This window comes from Girardinichthys multiradiatus, chromosome 4 (assembly GCF_021462225.1).
Source record: "Girardinichthys multiradiatus isolate DD_20200921_A chromosome 4, DD_fGirMul_XY1, whole genome shotgun sequence".
Taxonomy (NCBI): Eukaryota; Metazoa; Chordata; class Actinopteri; order Cyprinodontiformes; family Goodeidae; genus Girardinichthys; species Girardinichthys multiradiatus.
In genome coordinates, this window is record NC_061797.1 from 52234874 (window position 1) to 52250888 (window position 16015).

Genomic DNA, 16015 nt, shown 5'->3' on the forward strand with positions numbered 1-16015 from the left:
GGTCCAAACATTTATCTATTTCACAGTCCCTAAAACAGACCAAAGAAATTCTGTTTGTTATTTTTCTAAACCTTTTTCTCATAAAGGTCAATTATGTCCAAAAGAAACATTGAAAGATAACATGGTATAAAAGCACTTGTAAAATAAATATAGGCATATGACTGAATGATCTGGAAAATTAATGAGTTCATTAAAAACCATTTTAAATAGAGATGCGGTGGTCACAGTTTCTAATGTCAAATTTCTGTGGGTCTTACCTGCCAAATATGATAATATAATTAGATATTTCTCTGTTTATTGTGGTTTTTCTTGTTTGTTGATAAATAGAAAAAATCTGCCCTAAAAACAAATTTACTTTAAAATAAAATGGAACAAGTTCCTAGGTTCCCAACATGTTTGCATTTTATCACTAGATATTTAAGTAATTTCTTTAACATTAATTGACAATAAATATTGGTGTTAATCATAATTTTTCAGAGGAAAAAGCAACATGTTTTGTTGCTCTGTAAAAGATTAATGCATGCCCCTCATTTTCAATAAATAAATTCTTTATTGCAGCCATTTCTTCTTATTTATTTTCATCATGTTGACCAAAATCCTTTTTCCATGGCAGCACTGCTGCAGCTCACTAATAAACAGCTCATATCTGATTTAAACAATGAATGGAAAATAATCAATCTCAGTTAGAGATGATGTGAGAATCCAGTTGGGATTAGATGTGTTGATTAGTGACACTGAGAGCCGCTGGTGGCCGGTTATTGCTTCATATCAAACGCACTAACAGCACAGAAACCTGAGCTTTACAAAACACATCCCTGCTTTGACAGTTAAAGGTAAATTGAGTTTAAAATCAAAGGCAAACCTCTTTCAATGCACCTGAATGGGTCTAATCTGTTCCTGTCTTCCATCCTCAGTACATGCTGCAGTGATCGCCATCAATGAGGCCATCGATCAGGGAGTCCCAGAGGGAACCCTGGCTGCCTTGCAGAACCCCAATACCATGCTCGTACACCTGGACCCAGACTCGGCCCAGAAATATCACGATACACTTTACCGAGCAAAGGGGGAGAAGGTGGCCAGCTCACGAAAACGGGTAAGAACCTGGGTAATCATTTTTGAAATGATAGCATGGAGTTGACGTTGCAGCTTAATAGAAATGGTGTGAGCACAGTTGCTAAGCTGCTGAGAAACGTTTGGAGTTAAACTTTGTTCTCTGGAGGGACAATAAAAGTGAATTCCTTCTCTGTGCAGATTTCATTTGCACAACACTCCCATTATTGTTGTTGAGTTCTGCATGGAGAGCTTACATCATAGACCCATTCAGCCTTGAATGAGGTTTTTAATTTTACTTGCTTGGTCCAAAACATTAAACGTTTCAAAAACAACATGACACGCACAGCGTTTCAAATTTCTGATCACATTCGAAATACTTTTGGGAATTTTCTCTGGTTTAAATGAATTTAAATCAGTAAAATCTGTTACAATCACAGTAGGTTTTCTAGTTCATCTATAATTTAGCGCTTTGAGTGCCTTGTTGCTGAAAAGCGCTGTATAAATAAACTTGACTTCACTTGGATAATTAAACTGGCTTTTAAGGGTTTAAAAACCTGAAAATAATGAAACATTTAGATAGGTGCCTGCCATAGCAATGCATATTCACCTGGTCAAAACCTATCCACTTTAATGCGGCCCGAACCGCAGCGTGCACCCCCACAATATATACATCAAAACGACCGGCTCGGTCCCGTGAGGTGTGCTATTACTTTTATTGGCGTTTCGAGTTACCATGACGACGTAATTTACGAAAAACCGAGCCCCAAAATCCCATAGAAATGAATGGAGTCAGGGGCGGAGGAATCCTCAAAATTCACTGTTTTTGAGGCTCTACTGTATCACCATACTTTCACCTAGAAACACAGTTTGACTTTCAGTTTGTAGGAAAATCCGCCGGCTTTTCAGAAGGGAAAACGGTTTGTTGATAACTGCTACGGTTTCTCTAAAGTTAGACTCCAAGCAACACAAAGTTTGCGAGAAAATCACACTCTTTACAGTGGAGATGGCAGTTACTAGAGTGTAGAAAGAGGGGATTTTGTTCAGGAAAAATGAGTTTTAACTGGCCCTCACGGCCACAAATTTCGCTCTAAAGTCACAATTTTCGGTCAGATTGTAGGGCCGGGCCTCTGCTTTCACACAATAACTTCAAAATTGTTCAAAGTCTCATAGATTTCTGTCAAAACACCCTCGATCGCCAAGAGTCACAGGAATTCTGTAGGCCTTCTCCCATGTATTTTCAATGAGAGTTTGACCTGTAATCCATGAGTGACACCATTTATTTCCATAATCCTATTTTATACTGTGAATGACATAGAGCTATGAAAATCTCCATGATTGGGGACGAGGGATAGCTGTCGCCCACAGTTTAAAAAAATTTCAAATACCATGTACGGATTCCGAGATATTAGACTTTGTTCAGGAGCATGTTCAGGCATTTTTGTCTTTTTCTCCATTTTCCCTTACTTTTCACCCAGTGTTGTGTCTTTATTATTATATTTTCACTAATAAAGGATGAATATTAATGTTCCCCTGTCCGTTCTGATAAAAACGGTCCAAGAATGACATCGATCGCCCCTACGGTTTCAGAGTTATGGCCAGTTGTTCGGGAGCATGCGCCTCCATGTTATAAATCCTAGACCAGGGGAGACAGAGAGAGAGGTGCTGCGTGAGTGAGAAACAGCAGGTGTCAAGTTACACTGACGCTCTTTGCTGATTGGCTGATTCATTCCTCACTGTTCTATTTATAGCTCTGTGTATCTCCTACTGTATATGTCTGGATGGGATTCTGTCTTTCTTTCTGCCTCTCTGTGTCTCACACTGGGACACACACCCACACACACTCACACTCACACACATACAGACACACACCCACACACAGACACACACACACACACACACACTCACACACACACACACATACAGACACACACACACCCACACACACACACACACACACACACACTCACACACTCACACACAGACACACACACACACACACCCACAGACACACACACACAGACACACACCCACACACACTCACACACAGACACACACACACCCACACACACACACAGACACACACACACACACACACCCCCACACAAACACACACACACAGACCCACACCCACACACACACACACACTCACACACTCACACACACCCACACACACACACACACACACACACACTCACACACTCACACACACCCACACACAGACAGACACTCACACACAGACACACACCCACACACACTCACACACAGACACACACACACCCACACACACACACAGACACACACACACACACACACACCCCCACACAAACACACACACACAGACCCACACCCACACACACACACACACACACACACACACACACACTCACACACTCACACACACCCACACACACACACACACACACACACACACACACACTCACACACTCACACACACCCACACACAGACAGACACTCACACACAGACACACACCCACACACACTCACACACAGACACACCCACACACACACACAGACACACACACACACACACACCCCCACACAAACACACACACACAGACACACACCCACACACACACCCACACACAGACACACACCCACACACACTCACACACACACACACACACACACAGACACACACACACACACACACACACACACACAGACACACACCCACACACACTCACACACACACACACACACACAGACACACACACAGACACACACTAGGGATGGCGTGATTATCGATTGGATCGTCTATCGGCGATTGAAGGGTTGGATCATGATTTATTTTTTAAGGGCGATCTTTATTAATTAATTTAATGCCGTGCTGGGGATGTAAAATCAATTTTAAATGCGCGCTTCTCTGTAATTTAAAATGTTTTAATCATCATCCCCGTGATCTGTGCAATAGAGGGAATAAAATGCGTCTTTCTCTTTTTTCCTGTCACTTTTCTCGGAGTAAGCGCCAACGCGGCTCCTCTTCGTATCTCCGCTCGTCATCTTCTTGCTCTGTGCGCCACAAGTGGTGCCGATAGAGCTGTATTATCACATATAGTCACAAAACGAATAAACCATGACAGGCATACATTTGAACAAGTAACTTTATTACAAATCGAGAGTTACAGTGTTAAATAAACTGGCTTTAATAAATAATGTGTACAAACAAAAAAGCTTAAACGGTAGAATTTCTTAGTAAATGTGAATGTTACCACAAAATAAAATCACTTCAAATATGACGCCTACTTAGGTTTGCCTTTCATAAGAAATTATTTCGAATGAACTTAAAGCTTAAAACATTAAACAATAGAACATTGCAGCCTGCGTATGATAAACAAATGAAAATAAATATATAACCTTTTACAAATTATTTGACAAAAAAACAAGCATGTTAACTTTATCTGGCTTTAGCAGACTGCGGTACCGGGTTACAACATTCCCTGCTTTACTGAATATGCGCTCCGATGGCGTGCTGGTCGCAGGAATGCACAAATATTTCTGTGCAATTTTTGCCATTAAGGGTAAGCGGCTTTCGTTCCTTTTCCACCATTCAAGAGCGTTGGTTTCTCCATCAACTACCTCTTCTTGGAGGTAATTCGCCATTTCCGCCTGCGCTCGCTGCTCAGGAGTTGCAACAGGTGCAGGTCTTATTGAGCCAAGGAGACTGTCCAGTGTTTTCTTCTTTTTGCTTGGCTGAGACTGGGAGAAAGGAGGTGCATCGTCGTCATCCGTAGAGTCCCGCACAGTCACAGGTGGTCCGGAAGTAGTCTGCTTCCAGAACAGCACCATCTCATCCTCCAGCTGGGTTCTGATGTAGTCCAGGTCAATACTGCCCACGTGAGTAGCTTTGTACCGCGGGTCAAGGAGGGCAGCTGTGCGCATTAACTGGATGATCTTGTCGTTGTCATATCTATTATCAAGTTGCTCCAGGATCGTTTGTTTAATGGCTGCAGTCAGTTTGGCATCGCTCTCTTTTTTCTTGAGAGTATCTTTAATCAAATGAAGCAGAGGCAGCAGCAATGAGATGGTGACGTCACGCTCACTTGACAAGATGTCTGTAAATTCAGATACAGACTTCAGGCCTTCTGTGACAGCCTCCAGCACGCTTACATCTTGCCAGCTAATGGTTGGTAGTGTGCGCCAACTCCTGTCATCAGCAAAAACCCTTCTGATGTGAGGCAGCAGGGTGAGGATCCTCTCTGTCATCGCATATTTGCTGCCCCAGCGCGTTGCACAATCCTGTTTTATAAGAGAAAATATAATGGGCAAAAGGCGGTTATAGGCTGAGTAAAAGCAATATGCGTATTGTTACTTTCTAAATGTGCTGTCTTCTGTGTGTATGTTTGTATGCAGACACCGATAAAACTAGCCTCCAATCTGTTATGTTATTATTGGTAATAATACAGTGGCAACACTAAGCTAGTGATGAAATTGTACATTTTTAACAGAAAACATATGATTGAAACTGAGTTTGTTATCGTTTGGTGGGATAACGGCTATATGTTAATACTTACAGTTATTAAAGAAAGCGGTTTCTTTATCCCCTGTTGCTCTTGCTCTTTCCTGAGTTGCTGTCGCCTTTGCCAACTGTGTGGAAAGGCTCCATTTATTTGGCGACACACTCCGAAAGCCCGGTCCGTTTTGTTTTTTTCTTTATTCAAGGCATTGTTGACGGCTAAGTTCAAATTATGCCCGAAACAACTGATCTATGGCCACTTAAGATCATGAACAGCTGCAACGATGTTGGCTCCGTTGTCGCTTGTAATGCAAACGACTTTCTCTTCTCCTATTCCCCATGCTTGCAACCCATCCTGGAGTGCTTCAGCTAGCACCGCCGCGGTGTGACTCTCTGGGGTAAAAGCTGTCTCGAGACATTTGGATTTTAATGTCCAGTCTTTTGAGACATAGTGCGCAGTTATGGACATATAAGGAGACATGTTACTGCTTGACCACATATCCTTAGTCAAAGCAATGAAGTTGGCCTCTTTTAATTCATTAACTATTTCCCCTCTCAGCTGTTCATACAGTTTTGGCACAGCAGTCTCCGAGAAATATTTCCTCCCAGGCGGTTCATACTGCGCATCCAGTGTAGTCAACATTTTTTTGAAACTTTCTCTTTCAACCGCCTGAAATGGGACGCACTCCTTCGCCAGAAATCTTGCAACAGCTGTTGTACACTTGGTCCATCTTTTGCTGCCTGGCCTGTATTTAGTTGATTTAGCAAAAGCTGCTGATATTGTGGGCTGTCCCACAGAAGCACCTGCATCGCTGCTGGTTGGAGGCAGTTTTGCGGCCTCGGCGGGGTGATGGACTCGAATGTGTGCGAATAAATTTGTGGTTTGCCTATCCTTCGCAGGCACACATAATTTGCATAATGTGCAAATAGGCTGTGTTAGGTCTTGAGGCTCACCGTTAGCATTTGGATAGAACCTAAATTATGCCCAAATAACCGACTTAGCATTCTTTTTGGGCACCAAATTGCTGTCTGACTCTGCCATGTTTTCGGCACCAAGATTTTTTTTTTTGATGACATAATTGCACCCGCCCCATCAGCCGATTGGATCGTCTATCGGCGATAGCCAGTGACCTCGATCTTACGATCAGAAAATAGGGCGATTTCCCATCCCTAACACACACACACCCACCCACACACACACAGACACACACAGACACACACCCTCTTGTTTTGCTATATGTAGTGAGGACCATGTGTTGACTCCCATTGACTTCCATTGATTTTCAGTCATTTTCAACCCTTTCTATGCCCTAACCCTGACAATAACCCTAAACCTAACCATTACCAGTGCATGCTTAATCCTAACCTTAACCGTTAGCAAAATAGGTCGTGAGGACCAGCAAAATGTCCTCACTTTGGTACAAACGGTCCTCAATTTGATGGTGAAATCGGGAAAATGGTTCTCACTGTGATGCCAAGACAGGAACACACACACACACACACACACAAATACTCCCACACACACATGCATAGATTACTATCTTTCTGAGGACTTTGCATTGACTTTCATTGATTTTCATTCATTTCTATGGCTTAAACCTGACCTGACCCCCTTTGACCAGCTTCATAGGAGGCAACTACATGGCGGCCATGTTGTGTGGGGAACTTAAACAGCATGTTCTGCTGTTCCAACACCCAGACAACAGTGATTGACCCTAAAGGTCAATTTCTTTCATCAACCATCCATGCTTACTAATGATTTTTGAAAGCTGATAATAGCATACACAATGATTTCAGAAGAGCACTAAAACTTTCAAAATAAAAGCCTCAACCTTCCATAATTATTATTTATTTTTTTAAGCTGATAACAGCATACACAATGATTTTGGAAGAGCAAGCAGGTTCTATTTAACTAATGGAAGTAACCCAAATCTGAAAGGACAACCATGCTGGGCTTTCAAAATAAGACAAAACATGCTCTACAAAATAAAAGCCTTTACATTTTCAACTATAGATCATTGCAGAACTGGGCATTACACTACTGTCGGAGTTCACCCAGTGTTGGAAATGGGACTATGCTGGTCCTTTGAAATATGGGTTACTAAAACTTTCAAAATAAAAGCCTCAACCCCCCATAGTTACTATGGATTTTGTGAGCTGACAAGTGAATAGAAAATGATTTTTAAATAGCAAACAGGTTCTATTTAACCAATGCAACTAACCCAGACCTGAAAGTACAACCATGCTGCACTTTCAAAATAAGACAAAACATGCTCTACAAAATAAAAGCCTTTGCATTTTAAACAATAGATCATTTCAGGACTGGGTTTCACACTAATGTTGGAGCTCACCCAGTGTTGGCCTCTTAAAATACAGGTCCTTCTCAAAAAATTAGCATATTGTGATAAAGTTAATTATTTTCTATAATGTAATGATGAAAATTTAACATTCATATATTTTAGATTCCTTGCACACTAACTGAAATATTTCAGGTCTTTTATTGTCTTAATACGGATGATTTTGGCATACAGCTCATGAAAACCCAAAATTCCTATCTCACAAAATTAGCATATTTCATCCGACCAATAAAAGAAAAGTGTTTTTAATACAAAAAACATCAACCTTCAAATAATCATGTACAGTTATGCACTCAATACTTGGTCGGGAATCCTTTTGCAGAAATGACTGCTTCAATGCGGCGTGGCATGGAGGCAATCAGCCTGTGGCACTGCTGAGGTCTTATGGAGGCCCAGGATGCTTCGATAGCGGCCTTTAGCTCATCCAGAGTGTTGGGTCTTGAGTCTCTCAACGTTCTCTTCACAATATCCCACAGATTCTCTATGGGGTTCAGGTCAGGAGAGTTGGCAGGCCAATTGAGCACAGTGATACCATGGTCAGTAAACCATTTACCAGTGGTTTTGGCACTGTGAGCAGGTGCCAGGTCGTGCTGAAAAATGAAATCTTCATCTCCATAAAGCTTTTCAGCAGATGGAAGCATGAAGTGCTCCAAAATCTCCTGATAGCTAGCTGCATTGACCCTGCCCTTGATAAAACACAGTGGACCAACACCAGCAGCTGACACGGCACCCCAGACCATCACTGACTGTGGGTACTTGACACTGGACTTCTGGCATTTTGGCATTTCCTTCTCCCCAGTCTTCCTCCAGACTCTGGCACCTTGATTTCTGAATGACATGCAGAATTTGCTTTCATCTGAAAAAAGTACTTTGGACCACTGAGCAACAGTCCAGTGCTGCTTCTCTGTAGCCCAGGTCAGGCGCTTCTGCCGCTGTTTCTGGTTCAAAAGTGGCTTGACCTGGGGAATGTGGCACCTGTAGACCATTTCCTGCACACGCCTGTGCACGGTGGCTCTGGATGTTTCTACTCCAGACTCAGTCCACTGCTTCCGCAGGTCCCCCAAGGTCTGGAATCGGCCCTTCTCCACAATCTTCCTCAGGGTCCGGTCACCTCTTCTCGTTGTGCAGCGTTTTCTGCCACACTTTTTCCTTCCCACAGACTTCCCACTGAGGTGCCTTGATACAGCACTCTGGGAACAGCCTATTCGTTCAGAAATTTCTTTCTGTGTCTTACCCTCTTGCTTGAGGGTGTCAATAGTGGCCTTCTGGACAGCAGTCAGGTCGGCAGTCTTACCCATGATTGGGGTTTTGAGTGATGAACCAGGCTGGGAGTTTTAAAGGCCTCAGGAATCTTTTGCAGGTGTTTAGAGTTAACTCGTTGATTCAGATGATTAGGTTCATAGCTCGTTTAGAGACCCTTTTAATGATATGCTAATTTTGTGAGATAGGAATTTTGGGTTTTCATGAGCTGTATGCCAAAATCATCCGTATTAAGACAATAAAAGACCTGAAATATTTCAGTTAGTGTGCAATGAATCTAAAATATATGAATGTTAAATTTTCATCATGACATTATGGAAAATAATGAACTTTATCACAATATGCTAATATTTTGAGAAGGACCTGTAAGGCTTATTGAAAATTTCAAAATAAAAGCCTCAGTCTTCCAGAGTTACTAGTAATATTTTAAGGTGATAATAGCATAGAAAATAGCATAGACGATGAATTTCAATAAAAATAGCAAGCTCCGGTCCGAGAAGCACGCACCAAGAGGCAGGCCCCGTCTAAATTTCTTCCGAAAGTTTCTAGTTTATATTGTTACTTTGTCGTGAGCTCCTTCTAGCTGCCCATGTGGAGGGCCTGGACCCCATAAACCTGACTCCAAAAAGTGGAAAAAATCACAGAGGGCATGTTGGCATTTGATGGTTAAGCTTTTTATTTACACACCTCCCAAAAATGAAATGCAGAGTAGCAGGAAAAATGAGAAGAAAAATTGGATATATAGTATTTACAACTCCTTATCTTTCTCTTAGTGCTGCCCATCAACATTACCTCCTCTGTAATTAGACCAGACTGACTCCAGCAGAGCAGAAGCTCTTCTTATAAACCATAAGCCCCAGCCCACAATCATTCATCATTAATTTTACTATACAGAAAAACCAAAACATTAATGACCCCAAAAACAATCAATATTAATTTCATGCTGAAGCTCTTGGTTTTCTTCAGTTAAAAATAATCTACCATTACATTTTCTGGAAGAGAACTGACGAAGTGTTACGCCCACTTTTACTCAAGCCGCCACAGGCATCTGGACCACGCTACACGAGGGAGTGAAAACTTATGTCGTTATGTTTAAATGTGAATGAATGAGTACCGATTTCTACGTGCCTCCAAGTGTGCACCCTTGGTCGCCACGGAGTACAAGAAGGAAAGATGAATGTGTAAAGCGATCTGGCTGTAGCTGTCATATACTGAGAGGGACATGTAGTCGAATGTGTGTGTAGGCACGTGCATCGCGATGCGTGTGTGTGATCTATCAGCGGAAGGGACAGAACTGCTCCGTCACTTTCTATCACTTTTTTAACAGCACCTTCGCCATATGGGTACATTTTAGTTTTTTGTCATTTTACAATTAAGTTTACAATGTCTTTTTTTCCCTTCAGTTTCTTATTTGATTTTAGAAAATGTCCCAAACTTTTGGTGGATAACTAAAGTCCAGTAAAGACAGTTTCCACTTGGGAACATGTTACAGTAGCAAATTGCTGTTTAAAATAGATTAAAATATGCAGCGTCTTGCTGAAAAAGATGTCAGTCTGACCACATATAAGGCTCCAAATTCAGTTTATTTAATTTAATTTAATGCTCAATGCTTAACAGCCTCGTCTCTTCTTGTTTTAGTTCGTGGTCTTCCTGCCAGTCAGTCGGTGTATACTTGTCCGGTTCCTTATTTTTTCTTCTAAACGTCTTGTAAGAACAACAGGGTGGACGGAGCTCTGAAACAGATCAGACCGTTTTCTTCCCCAAGGGGGAAATTAAACTGTCACAGCAGTGAGTAAAAGTTGCACATCTAGGAAGGTCATTTAAAGAAAATTGACAAAGCAAATGGTGTAACAAATAAAGCATTATATATAAATAGATTTAGATGTACACTATTGGCAGTATTGTTTAACATCTGTGCATTGGGACTTGAGTTGGAGGATTAATACTGATCCAAGTTGACCCAAAAAACTGATGAATAACTGTTTTCATGGTCTACAGCTAATAATATACTGATGTTTGTGTTGCAGCAACTGGAGAACACTGAAGCAGAGCGAGATATCTACGACGAGCTTCTCACTCAGGCTGAAATCCAGGGTAACATCAACACGGTCAACGGTAAGCTCCACCGACACACATTAAAGCTGCAAACCGTTGGGTTTTATGAAGTTTTAATGTATGTCACACAGCAACACAACGTAGCGCACATTTGTGGAGACAAAGCAAAAATAGTTGCAGCCTCCTTTTACTCTGATACCCCCTAAAAAGAAATCCAGTTAAACCACAGTTCAAAGTTCAGAAGCCATTCTATAAATAAATACTGAGCTGGGTCCGGCTATGTGTAAGTTAGTATCAATGCAGCTGTTCTATGAAGGCCACAGAGGTTTTTTTAGAGAACAACCAGCATCATAAAGACCAAAGGACATAACAGACAGGTCAGGGAGATGTTGAAAACTCTAGTTTCTAAAATAATGTCCCAAGCTTTGCACCCTGAACACATCGTCCCCATGGTAATGCACGGTGGTGGCAGAATAATGCTGTTAGGATGCTGTAGAGGCAGAGACGGGCAAGCTAAGTGGAAAGGAAGATGGATTTTACTAAATGCTGTGGAATCCTGCATAAAAAGGCTACAAAAGCCATGAGTCTGGGTCAAAGGTCCCTTGTGCAGCAGGACAATGACCCAGTGATGCTGTACAAGCCAAGGTCCAGTCTTAAATCCAACTGAGAAGGCTGGAGAATTACTATTCACTCTCTCCATCCCATTCAACTGAGCTTGAGCTATTTAGCTTAGAGGCTCTGCTTCCAGATGTTCAAACCCTGAGGACTTTCAGATGTAATTCACTTCACATTTGGTGGAGTCTCATTAAAAGCTCAGTAAAATACATAAAAGTGGTTCTAACGTAGCAAACTGCTCAACGGGTATGAAAAGGCACTGTATACACAGGTTAGTGAATGTCTCCTGGTTTCTCTGGTGCATTGGTTGAACATCAACCTTTCTCCAACAGTGAGCAACGCCCTGAATGCAGCTGAGCAGGCTCTGCTCGGTGGAAATGAGGATATGTTGTACGAGGCTCTGAAGGCCATGGGCATCCAGAACCTGCAGCCTCAGAACAAAGGCTGGTACCTGAAGCAGCTGCAGGGTGAAAGAGAGAATAAAGAGCAGGTAGGGTCCAGACAAGCAAAGATTATTGTAGTTTAGATTTTTTAAGCTCCTCATCATAACTTCTCCATGCTAGGTGTCTCCTGGAGAACCTCTGACTAAGGATGAGCTGCAGAGCGGCGTGGACACGGCCAATGAGATTGCAGTGGGCTACCTGAAGAGTACGAGCGTCACACAGTGAATGTATTTCCTGTCTGTGCCTGTTGCTATCATTAATCCTAATTTCCTGCCTCCATGTAGTGTTGAAAGCAGTGGAACGCATCAACGCTGCTATTAAAGCGCGTGTGCCGGAGAAAACAGTGGAGGAGCTGATGAACCCTGACGCTCAGCTGCCTGAAGTTTACCCAAGCGCTGCTGATCTCTACCAGAAGGAGCTCGAATGTCTGCAGCAGCAAAGCCCAGAGGTGACGGCACATACCTGCAGCATTAAAGTGAGCCAACCTGTGGCTTCTGAGGCTGACTTACAGGAGCAGTGCAGCTGGACATGGAAACTGCTGACCTCATCACACATCAGAACCACACTGATGTTTCACACTTTGTACAATCTGTTACAGAGGTTGTAGTCCTTCAACTGGGTTCTTCATATCTGTCTTCAGATGATCTTTTAATCCTGTAAAGTAGTCTTCATCAGTAGTTCTGCGGGAACTTTTTAGTTTCTCTCTAGACTTTGGCTGCTTTTTTACTCCGTCTCTGTTCTAGTATGTTTTTTTTTATTCAGGACATGTCAGAGGAAATTCAACATTTCAGGATGTTTTGGTCAGTTATGACATCATATTCACTGACGTAGAAAAACAGCGAGGAGCTAAAAATCAGGCATCTCCGTCTATCATCCATCCATCTGTCCATTTAATCCAAGTCAATTTGTCCATCCATCCAGTTGTCCGTCCAGCTGAAGCTTGAACTTTTTTCTGTGTTCACATCATCAGTCGGACATTTTCCTTTGCAGTTTGACACACAGAATGAATTTTTGACCCACCTGTCTGTCCTGCAGGGTTCCCTGACCCACCCTGAGCTGCTCGTTGCCGTGGAGATGCTGTCAGCGGTGGTGCTGATGAACGAGGCAATGGACGTTAGAGACCGAGCCGCACTGTGGAGACAGTTGGCCAGCTCCGTCACCGGGCTCAGTAATGTGGAGGAAGAGTACGCACAGAGGTGAGCGTAAAGGTCCGCAAGCTGAGAATGGTTCTGATCACGTTGTTTCCAGAAGGTTCACGTCGTGCTTGTCTGCTGCTCAGATACATGGATGAGCTGATGCGCCTGAAAGAGGCAGCCAAAGAGGAGGGAAATAAATATCTGACCTGGAACGACATCCAGGCCTGCATCGACCAAGTCAACCTGGCCGTGCAGGAGGAGCATGAACGTAAGAGACAAACGTTTATTGTACCATGAAGCCGGCATGTAAAAATCTTGAACGAAACACCAACCGCAGCCATACAAAACTTTATTTACATGTTTCATTGCTGAGCCAAACTATTTAATAACTGTCAACCAAGCTAATAGGCATAAATGATTACGACGGCTGCATTAATTACTTCTGCAGTCCACTCTGCTAATAAATTGTGATTGATTTCCTGCTGTGGAAACAACCATCTCTGCAGGAATTGCTGCCATCGGACAGATCAACGAGGCCCTGGACGAAGGAGACCCCATGAAGACCCTGGACATGCTGCAGAACCCCTCGGCCAAGCTGACGGACGTGGACCCGTCCATCGCTCAGCACTACCATGATAAACTGCTGGAGGCCCGCAGGGAGAAGGCTCATGTAAGTCAGGAAGTTATCATTTAGAAAAAGCATCCTGCAGATGGTAGGAACAAGCAGAACTTTCAGCCAGCCCTAATTCCTTTATATCCTTCTTCCAAGCAGTCTGAAGTTCTAGTAGTCTCTCAGAGGTTCTCTAGGCTATGTGAAGGTTTTCATCTGCCTCCTAAAAACCAGGGATGAGCCAGTTTCTGAGGATACCTAGTTATGTTATTAAAATATTGGAACTAAGATGGAAAGAGGTTCATCTATATGCTGTTCATGTCCCTGAATCTGAGATTCGAATGCTGAAGAAGATACTGCTGGTGTCAGAATACACAGAATGTTGCAGTCTGTCGGGTAGGGGGATGCATTGCTGCAACCTGGTCAAGGTGCCCATGCTGGTCATAATGTTTTGCCTGATTAGCATAGTCCCGGCCGACAAGATATGCTAGCTCAGCTGAATATAGGGCGTTTCATGTGTTTTTCTGGACAATTTTGGAATATGGAGTTTTAAAAAATCTTGTTTTTCCTGCCTGGTGGTCTGAATGTTTGCTCATTATGCTTGTTTTCAAATAAAAGAGCTGGAGGGTGGAGTGTGAGGGGGGTTGTAGCGTGTGGGGTGGGGGGTTGTGTGGATGTGGGCACCGCCATTTTGGCTGAGCAGTGACGGGGGAGCTGAGCTGGTTGGTGTTTCTCCTTGGGCTGTCGTTGCGGTGATGGTGATGTGGTGTGGTTGCGGGGGCATTGTGGGGGCCGCGGGCTCCAGGTGCATGTCGCCGACTATGGACCTTTTTCAAGTGTGTTTGTCCCGTCTGGGTGTGGGGTCAGGAGTTCGTTGTGAGCACGGTGCTCGGTGGTCGTCTGCTCTGCTGCGTTTGTGGGCGGAGGCTAGGGTGGCGTCTCTGCCCTCCACAGCATGTGGTGGAGGGCAGAAATGTGGTGGGGTTGCATGGAGTGGGGCTGTGTGTGGAGCTTGCGCTGTGTTGGATGCGTCTTCATCGGCTTTTCGGGGGTGGGGCTCATCTGTGGGGGTATGCCCCCTATTTCCTTCCCGCCACACTACCTGCTACCTGGTGGTTGGTGTCTCTGCCTGCTGGTGTATTGGTGGTTCTTGGTGTCCGGGGCTGGGTGCTTTGGTATATACCTGGTCTCTCCTGCTGGCTACTTGCCGGGACCTGGGTCTCCTGGCTCTGTTGGGCCTCTGCTCGGGGAGTGATGTGCCCCGGGGTCTCGGGTCTCTGGGTCCATGGCTGGATTTGCTCCACCGTAGACGGCTCTTGGCGGGGCCTATGGGCTTCTGCACTGTGGCTGCTGGGTGGCTCCCTTAGGGCTCTCCTCTGCTATTCTCTTGGGGGGGGTTGTGGTAGTCCCGACCGTGGCCCTCCCCGGGTTTCCGTGCCCTGGGGCAGCCTTTGGGTCTCTGTGGTTCAGATCTCCTCCGTGTCTGTCTCGGGTCCAGGGGGACAGGTCTGTGGCTCCTCACACTTGTCATTGCATATTTTTATGGAGAAACCTTGTATACACAAGCGCGCTCACACTCAGACCTACAGGTGTTTAAATTCAGGTGTTAACAGATACACAGATATATTGAGCCGTAGTTGCCGCTAAATACACCTTGCATTCATTTTTTTACCATCTATTTTTCGGAAACTTTGTCACAGGTTTGTACAGGTGTAGAAGCAGTCTTCTTGTAATCTCTTCATCCTTCTTTCTCTCCTGCAAACAGAGTTGGGCTACAGTTACATCAGGCTTTGTGTTTCTGCTGCTCACATTTTAACGTTGTCAGAGCTTTATTTGAATGTGTCTGTTGAAGAACTTGGATGACTCTAGTGAATCTGCTAATGTTAAGCTGGTGTGAAAATCGTTAAAATAATTTAATTCAGACATGGAGCTGCAGGTTCATATCTTCCGTTTTAAATGCATTATTTTAAAACTCAGAGATGATTCTTGCAGAGAACATACATCTGATATTG

At 43.6% G+C, this 16015-nt stretch overlaps 1 protein-coding gene across 1 annotated transcript in view; it reads left to right on the forward strand.

Moving 5' to 3' along the window:
- The window catches only part of iqgap1 (IQ motif containing GTPase activating protein 1), a 78051-nt gene that overhangs the window by 32116 nt on the left and 29920 nt on the right, over window positions 1–16015 (forward strand). Inside the window, exons 8-15 of the mRNA XM_047362941.1 lie at window positions 915–1093; window positions 11172–11259; window positions 12147–12304; window positions 12378–12462; window positions 12542–12705; window positions 13293–13453; window positions 13537–13661; window positions 13900–14063. Coding sequence (XP_047218897.1) covers window positions 915–1093; window positions 11172–11259; window positions 12147–12304; window positions 12378–12462; window positions 12542–12705; window positions 13293–13453; window positions 13537–13661; window positions 13900–14063 — 1124 coding nt within the window. The remainder of the gene's footprint in view (window positions 1–914; window positions 1094–11171; window positions 11260–12146; window positions 12305–12377; window positions 12463–12541; window positions 12706–13292; window positions 13454–13536; window positions 13662–13899; window positions 14064–16015) is intronic.